At 40.9% G+C, this 8,233-nt stretch overlaps 1 protein-coding gene across 4 annotated transcripts; it reads right to left on the minus strand.

Annotated features, from left to right (window-relative positions):
* Positions 1-192: 192 nt before the first annotated feature.
* On the minus strand, positions 193-5,499 carry LOC118406827 (testican-2-like). 4 transcript variants are annotated; one of them, XM_035807174.1, is made up of 3 exons: positions 5,089-5,352; positions 4,717-4,983; positions 193-441 (listed from the first exon to the last, which is right to left on the minus strand). In XM_035807174.1, the coding sequence occupies exons 1-2, from the start codon at positions 5,177-5,179 to the stop codon at positions 4,721-4,723; spliced, it is 354 nt and encodes a 117-aa protein (XP_035663067.1). In that variant the 5' UTR covers positions 5,180-5,352; the 3' UTR covers positions 193-441; positions 4,717-4,720. The 4 variants fall into 4 exon arrangements, with proteins under 4 accessions (XP_035663067.1, XP_035663065.1, XP_035663064.1 ...); XM_035807173.1 differs by lacking the exon at positions 193-441 and adding an exon at positions 3,561-3,605 and having other exon boundaries at positions 5,089-5,348; XM_035807172.1 differs by lacking the exons at positions 193-441; positions 4,717-4,983 and adding an exon at positions 1,474-1,824 and having other exon boundaries at positions 5,089-5,499.
* Between the last annotated feature and the right edge of the window lie 2,734 nt (positions 5,500-8,233).

Below are 8,233 nucleotides of genomic sequence, written 5' to 3' on the forward strand. Positions count from 1 at the left end.
ACGTGAGGAATCGACATTACCTATATAAGACTTATGTATGCGTTTTCACGCGTCAAACATCAATAGCAACACACCTACCAAATTTGCTGAGTTTTTGCACACACACACACACACACACACACACACACACACACACACACACACAGAGACACACACACACACACACACAGAAAATAAAACACACACAGACACACTGCTACCCTAAGAGACGTGCAGCACGACGAGAAAGAAGCACACATGTTGATGCTCTGACTACATTTATTTCTTTTGTCACCAGTTAAAAGTGGCAAAGGAACAACAATTGTAATTGCAAATCAAAGAAGTAACTCTTGGCCAAAAGCGCCTTATACATCACTTCAGCATTTTTTTCTACTTTGCTATTGACACGTCCTCATCAGCGAGGCCTTAGGGAGTCCATCCATCCTAATGGTCCGGACTTGGCTGTGAAAAGAAAGCAGAGTGTTTATAACGTCGGTGAAGATTAGACAACGACGTCATGGTAAGCACGCAAGATAATGGTAGCTTACAATCATATATAAACAGGTACTAGGTCAGTCGAAGCGTCCACTACCTCTCGTGAGGTAAGGTAATTTAGACTACCCGTACATCTGTAACAGATGCTTAGGGATGGCGCCCATCTCTTTTGTAGCCCTTGGGCCACACATTTGTGCAAGCCAATACAGCAGGGTCTACTGGTAGTGGTCTGTGTTTCACATACACTCTGTCTTAATTGTCCTGAGCAGAGAAAACCCAAAACTGATGCGACCGCGCTTACAGAAAATTTTGTAAAAAAAGTTGCCTTCACTAGAAACAAATACATGCGATGAGGAAGTTACACGGTGAAAGTTAAACAAATGGCATTATATATATACATGTGTGATGCGCTGAACAATATATTCTTCATTTTTTTCATACTACCAGCTTTGTCTTTGGAATACACAACAATATCCGCGATCTACAACATAAATATACATCTTCCGATATTTGTTTTCAACATCCGGCATACATTGTCTAATTTTGTACCTCATTTATACGATCAACAGTTTTGTCGATTTATTCTTATTTGGAAACGGACGCGTTTGCGAAAGTCTTCTATAATCAAATCAATATGGACTTGAAACACAAAACACTTGAAATTTGGACAAAATAAACATTAATGTATTATGAGCATTAGTTTGTTGTACACATCACCATGAAGTTGATCATATAAGTCAAGTTAGGAGAAAGATGAATACTTGCATACTTGTGTGTGAATATATGATTTTAGACTAGAAAGGCAACATTTTCGGGATAATGCAGAATGTCTTCCCCGTGGCCTTTCGTCAAGTCAACATTGCCTTATTGTTGCAAAAATGTAGTCTCCAAGCAGATCCTGCGGTGCCTTAGAGATAGTATCAAAGCTGTCCAAGGAGTATAGCCGGCAACAGTGCCCGTTTGACTCCATTTGGCCGGCTTTACTCCTTGGACAGCTTTGATACTATCTCTAAGGCACCGTAGGGTCTGCTTGGAGACTAACAAAAATGATCTGATTGAATATTTTGATTTCCCTACCTTGTTAGCGACCACCACCGCCACCATGGCCACCACCACCCCAGTTTACACCAGCATCGTCCATAGCCTCGTACTGGTCACAGTCGAGCGGTCCGCGCATGCCTGTCTCATGGTACGACTTCCCGGTCTCTGGGTTGACGCAGTAGCACAACCCCTCGGCGTTACACTGCTCTTTTTTGAAAGATCCATCCGCCTCGCACTCTTTGATGAAACCTCCTGGCAGGATCTTTGGGTTGTGGGAGTTCCTCTGTTTTTCACAGGGAGTGCGTTCGTCTGCAGGAAGATCAAATAAACATCAGAGCTTAGCCCGATATGGAATTAACAAACAATAAAGGAAATCATCATCATCATTAACGTCTTTGAAACAACGACAATACTTACCCCTCTCAGACTTGTCAGGCCAACATCCTTCAACAAAAGGCTGCGGCACCAAGAAAACGAACAAGAAAACAAGAGCGCGGTGCACTGCCATCTTTCTGGTTCAAGAAAACAGCTTGCTCTAACTTACACAGCAACGGTTTGTATATATACGTTTTCATGCGTCACACATCAATAGCAACGCTCCCAAATTCGCTGAGTTTTTATAGCCAAAGTACCTTTATCCAAACACCCTTGCCTCAATAGTTCACGGTAGAAACCTCCCTTTAAAGATGACACGAATATTCGTTAAGTGATGGCTAATTGATTTTAAGTGTCAAGAGGAAGTGAAGTTCAACTTAATACGCAAAAGTATACGCAAAAATCACACAAAAAGTTGCGGCACCACAAAGACAAACAAGAGAATGGGAGCGCGGTGCACTGCCATCCTTCTGGTCCAAGAAAACAGCAATAGATCTGCTCTTACATACACAGCAACGGCTTGTATATATACGTTTTCACGCGTCAATATTAATAGTAACACTCCTACTGAGTTTGCCGAGTTTTTTTAGCGTGACTAACTTTATCCAAACACCCTGAACTCAACTGTTCCTTTTTTTTTAGTTTAATGATGGCTGCTTGACAGCTTAAAGAGCCTTGAATGTCTGGTCCTTGATTCTCATAAAGTACCATGAAGAAGTGAACTTAAACTCTTGAGAGTGGCGACGGTGACATGGACCACAGCGATCCAATCACAGTCACGTGATCAATACTATTGAATGACGTCATCGGGTCAAGTGACTCTCAGCTACTTGTCGGAGACATTCCGAGTGCCTTTAGGGAGTCTAGATACCCTCTTTTCAGTGCATTTACATATTGGCATCCCTTTACCTGATACAGAGGTCTGCGTCTAAAAAATTCTCTTTTTACAAAGACGGAGTTTTCTAGACAGTACCGATTTGTTAGACTGCAGTCTTTTTATCTTAAGGTCTCTATTCTTTCACTGCTTGCTTTTAATGTTTGAGAACTAGTCACTTCATAAAAGATGTATTATATTTATTTGTTTACCAATAATATTTCTGCTCTCATTTTAGGCTTGACTTGTAGATAAGATAATATAAGGTAGGTACTGCCGAGAATGCAGATTTTGATTTCACGGCAATAATATGTAAATATTTGACAATGTATGTACTGTATGTATGTGATTGTTGTTTGTAAGAAAGTTGTTCGTCGAGAAGTCCAGGAAGATTAGTGTTGTACCCTCGGGCACGGCAGTAAAAATATTCAATCAAAAATTCAAAGTCTTCAAGTGGGTCGTTATTCACTGGAAGGAGTCTCCATCCCCTTCAATTTACCCCCCCCCCCTCAACCGCAGTCAGGTCATGTTTAAAGCTAGGAGGAGTGAACATTTCACTTCCCCATCATATACACGCTGCCACTCTAGGAGACGAGTAGCCATGACGAAAAAGAAGCACACAGCCATGTACATGTTGATGATCTGACTACATTTATTTTTTTCCCACACCACGTAGATTAAAAGTGGCAAAGGAACAAGACATGTAATCGCAAATCAAAGAGAAAACTCTTGGCCAAAAGCGCCTTATACATTACTTCAGCCTTTTTTTCTACTTTGCTATTGACGCGCCCTTTTTAGCGAGGCCTTAGGGAGTCCATCCATCCCAATGGTCCGGACTTGGCTGTGAAAAGAAAGCAGAGTGTTTATAACGTCGGTGAAGATTAGACAACGACGTTATGGTTAACACGCAAGATAATGATAGCTTAAAATCTTATATAAACAGGTACTAGGTCAGTTGAAGCGTACACTACCTCTCGTGAGTTAAGGTAATTTAGGTTGCCCGTACATCTGTAACAAATGCTTAGGGATGGCTCCTATCTCTTCTGTAGCCCTTGGGCCACACATGTGTGCAAGCCAATACAGCAGGGTCTACTGGTTGTGGTCTGTGTTTCACATACACTCTTTCTTAATTGTCCTGAGCAGAGAACCCCAAAACTGATGCGACCGCGCTAACAAAAAAGTTTGTCAAAAAAGTTGCCTTCACTAGAAACAAATACATGCGATGAGGAAGTTACACGGTGAAAGTTAAACAAATGACATTATATATATATATACATGTGTGATGCGCCGAACAATATATTCTTCATTTTTTTCATACTACCAGCTTTGTCTTTGGAATCCACAACAATATCCGCGATCTACAACATAAATATACATCTTCCGATATTTGTTTTCAACTTCCGACATACATTGTCTAATTTTGTACCTCATTTATACGATCAACAGTTTGGTCGATTTATTCTTATTTGGAAACGGACGCGTTTGCGAAAGTCTTCTATGTAAGCAAATCAATAAGGACTTGAAACACAAAACACTTGGAATTTGGACAAAATAAACATTGATGTATTATGAGCATTAGTTTGTTGTACACATGAAGTTGATTATATAAGTCAAGTTAGGAGAAAGATGAATACTTGCATACTTGTGAGTGAATATGTGATTTTAGACTAGAAAGGCAACATTTTCGAGATAATGCAGAATGTCTTCCCGTGGCCTTTTTTTCAAGTCAACATGGCCTTATCTTGCAAAAATGTAGTCTCCAAGCAGACCCTGTGGTGCCTTAGAGATAGCATTAAAGCTGCCCAAGGAGTATAGCGGCACCAGGTGCCCGTTTGACTCCATTTGGTCGGTTATACTCCTTGGTCAGCTTTGATACTATCTCTAAGGCACCGTAGGGTCTGCTTGGAGACTAGCAAAAATGTGGATCTGATTGAATATTTTAATTTCCCTACCTTGTTAGCGACCACCACCATGGCCAATTCCACCCCAGTTTACACCAGCATCGTCCATAGCCTCGTATTGGTCACAGTTGAGCGGTCCGCGCATGCCTGTCTCATGGTACGACTTCCCGGTCTCTGGGTTGACGCAGTAGCACAACCCCTCGGCGTCGCACTGCTCTTTACGGAAAGATCCATCCGCCTCGCACTCTTTGATGAAACCTCCTGGCAGGATCTTTGGGTTCTGGGAGTTCCTCTGTTTTTCACAGGGAGTGCGTTCGTCTGTGGGAAGATCAAATAAACATCAGTGCTTAGCCCGATATGGAATTAACATACAATAAAGGAAATCATCATCATTAACGTCTTTGAAACAATGACAATACTTACCCCTCTGAGACTTGCCAGGCCAGCATCCTTCAACAAAAAGCTGCGGCACCAAGAAAACGAACAAGAAAACAAGAGCGCGGTGCACTGCCATCTTTCTGGTTCAAGAAAACAGCTCTGCTTTAACTTACACAGCAACTGCTTGTATATATACGTTTTCACGCGTCACGCATCAATAGAAACACTCCTACTGAGTTCGCTGAGTTTTTATAGCCTAAGTACCTTTATCCAAACACCCTTGCCCTTAGTTCACGGTAGAAACCTCTCTTTAAAGATGACACGAATATTCGTTAAGTGGTGGCTAATTGATTCTAAGTGTCAAGAGGAAGGGAAGTTCAACTTAATACGCAAAAGTATACGAAAAAATCACACAAAAAGCTGCGGCACCACAAAGACAAACAAGAGAATGGGAGCGCGGTGCACTGCCATCCTTCAGAAGTTCTGGTCCAAGAAAACAGCATTAGATCTGCTCTTACATACACAGCAATGGCTTGTATATATATACGTTTTCACGCGTCACAGATCAATAGCAACACTCCTGACAAATGCACTGAGCTTTTTATAGCATAAGTACGTCAATCCAACCACCCTTAGCTCAACAGTTCGCGGTAGAAACACATCTTTACAGGGTGACACGAATAGTCGTTTAATGACAGCTGCTTGACCGCTTAAAGAGCCTTTAATGGCCAGTTCTCTTCCTCAACCGCTTTTTACCTCCCACAACCGAAGTCAGGAACCCATTTCAAAACCTAGGAGAATAGAGCATGAGAAAACTTGATTTTTCCAAGGACACAACTTTTGGTCTGGAACGCCGGCAATATAACCCGTGACCTCTCCATCTATATATTGTCCGCTAGCCCGATCTATCATTAAATTACACGTAGACAACTTGTGTACATCTTGATAACACGTGATATCGATAAATTACTGACTTTACGCCTTGATTATAACGTAATATCTAGTTTCACACTTTTTGTTTTTTCACGACTTCGGAGATCACTTTTCTTATGATGATATATCATTTTTCTTCATTATCACAAACACGCTGATACTCTAAGAAACGATGAGCCACGGCAAGAACGAAAAAGCAGCAACATAAATTATTTACTCCGACTACGTTTATTCTTTACGTCACCACTGAATATTAAAAGTGATTTGCCTTGTCCTCTTCAGTGAGGCCGAGGGTGTCTACGTATTACAGGTGTCTAGAATAGACTGAGAAAAGAAAACAGTATGTTTATGACGTCGATGAAGGTTAGACAACATGACAGTAACACGAGCAAGGTAACAGTTACTCAACAAGCGTCCTTTTACCTCTTGCCTGTAACCGTACAATATATTAAGTTCACAAGGTTTTCAAGGCTTATCGTGCGACGATTGTTGTTGCATTTCCACATATACGCTTTAGTGGTGATAAGAAAATGCAGATTGAAATTATTCCTTTCGGAATAGGACGACGAGTGTTTTTTTTTTTTTTACTTGTCATTAGGCCATGTTGATTCGATTACACAACATATGGATGACATCCTCCGGAAACCCCCAAACCGATGCGAGCGTGCTAATAAAAAAACTTTGGACAAAAAAATGTTGCCTTTATTATAAAATCCTAGACATAGAGTATGGTGAACCAATCAATATATTTTTCTGTCATACATTCATCTTTGTCTTTGGAATCAACATCAATATCCGCGATATATAAAACGTCAATATTGGTATTACGATATTTTTTGCAACTTACAGCACATATTTACCCATTTTGCTGCTGGTTTATACGATTTACAGTATGATGAAAAAGCTTCTTTAATTCAGAAACGGACGAAAATTGATGAGGATGTCATCCATTTGATCGACATTGTCATAGTGTTAGTAAATGCATTTCTCTGGTATTTGTATGAGAAAATAATTTCTTACCCCTTTAGCGACCACTCCAGTTTATACCAGCATCGTCCATAGCCTCGTATTGGTCACAGTTGAGCGGTCCGCGCATGCCTGTCTCATGGTACGACTTCCCGGTCTCGGGGTTGACGCAGTAGCACAACCCCTCGGCGTTGCACTGCTCTTTTTTGAAAGATCCATATTCGCCTCGCACTCTTTGATGAAACCTCCTGGCAGGATCTTTGGGTTCTGGGAGTTCCTCTGTTTTTCACAGGGAGTGCGTTCGTCTGTAGGAAGATCAAATAAACATCAGTGCTTAGCCTGATATGGAATTAACATACAATAAAGGAAATCATCATCATCATTAACGTCTTTGAAACAAAGACAAAACTTACCCCTCTCAGACTTGCCAGGCCAGCATCCTTCAACAAAAAGCTGCGGCACTGCCATCGATATCAAAAAAACGAACAGGAAAACAAGAGCGCGGTGCACTGCCATCTTTCTGGTTCAAGAAAACAGCTCTGCTCTAACTTACACAGCAACGGCTTGTCTATAAGTTATTAAGTAAGTCAAGTTCAACTACTTAATACGCAAAAGTGTACGCACAAATCACACAGAAAACTGCGGCAACAGGAAGCTTCGAAGACAAACGGGAAAACAAGAGCTCGTTGAACTTGTCCAAGAAAACATCTCTGCTCTTTTATATGCACAGCAACCTCTTGTTTATAAACCTCAAGTATGCCATTTCACGCGTCAAACGTTAAACATCAATAGCAACACTGCTGCCAAGTTTGCTGCGTTTTCATAGCAAAAATGCCTTTATCCAAGCTCTAAAATTCATGGTAGAATCATTCCTTTCAAAGTGACACGAATAATCGTTTAGTGTTAGCTATTTGACCACCAAATGATCCTGGAATATTAGTCTTTGATTCTCATAAATTACCACGAAGAAGTGAAGTTCAAGTACTTTTAAGTAGTAAAGTATGAAAGTATACGCACAAATCACACAACAAGCTGCGGCTTCAGGAAGACAAACGGGAAAACAAGACCGCGTTGCACGTTTTTACGCGTCACACAACAATAGCAACACATCTACCAAATTTGCTAATTTTTTATAGCCTAAATAACTTTATCCAAACTCTTACACTTCACGGTTGAAACGTTCCTTTAAAAAGTGACACGAATAGTCGTTTAGTGTTACGTTAGCTGCTTGACCGCTCAATGAGCCTTGAATGTCCAGTCCTTGATTCTCATAAAGTACCACGAAGAAGTG

Source organism: Branchiostoma floridae, chromosome 19 (assembly GCF_000003815.2).
Source record: "Branchiostoma floridae strain S238N-H82 chromosome 19, Bfl_VNyyK, whole genome shotgun sequence".
Taxonomy (NCBI): domain Eukaryota; kingdom Metazoa; phylum Chordata; class Leptocardii; order Amphioxiformes; family Branchiostomatidae; genus Branchiostoma; species Branchiostoma floridae.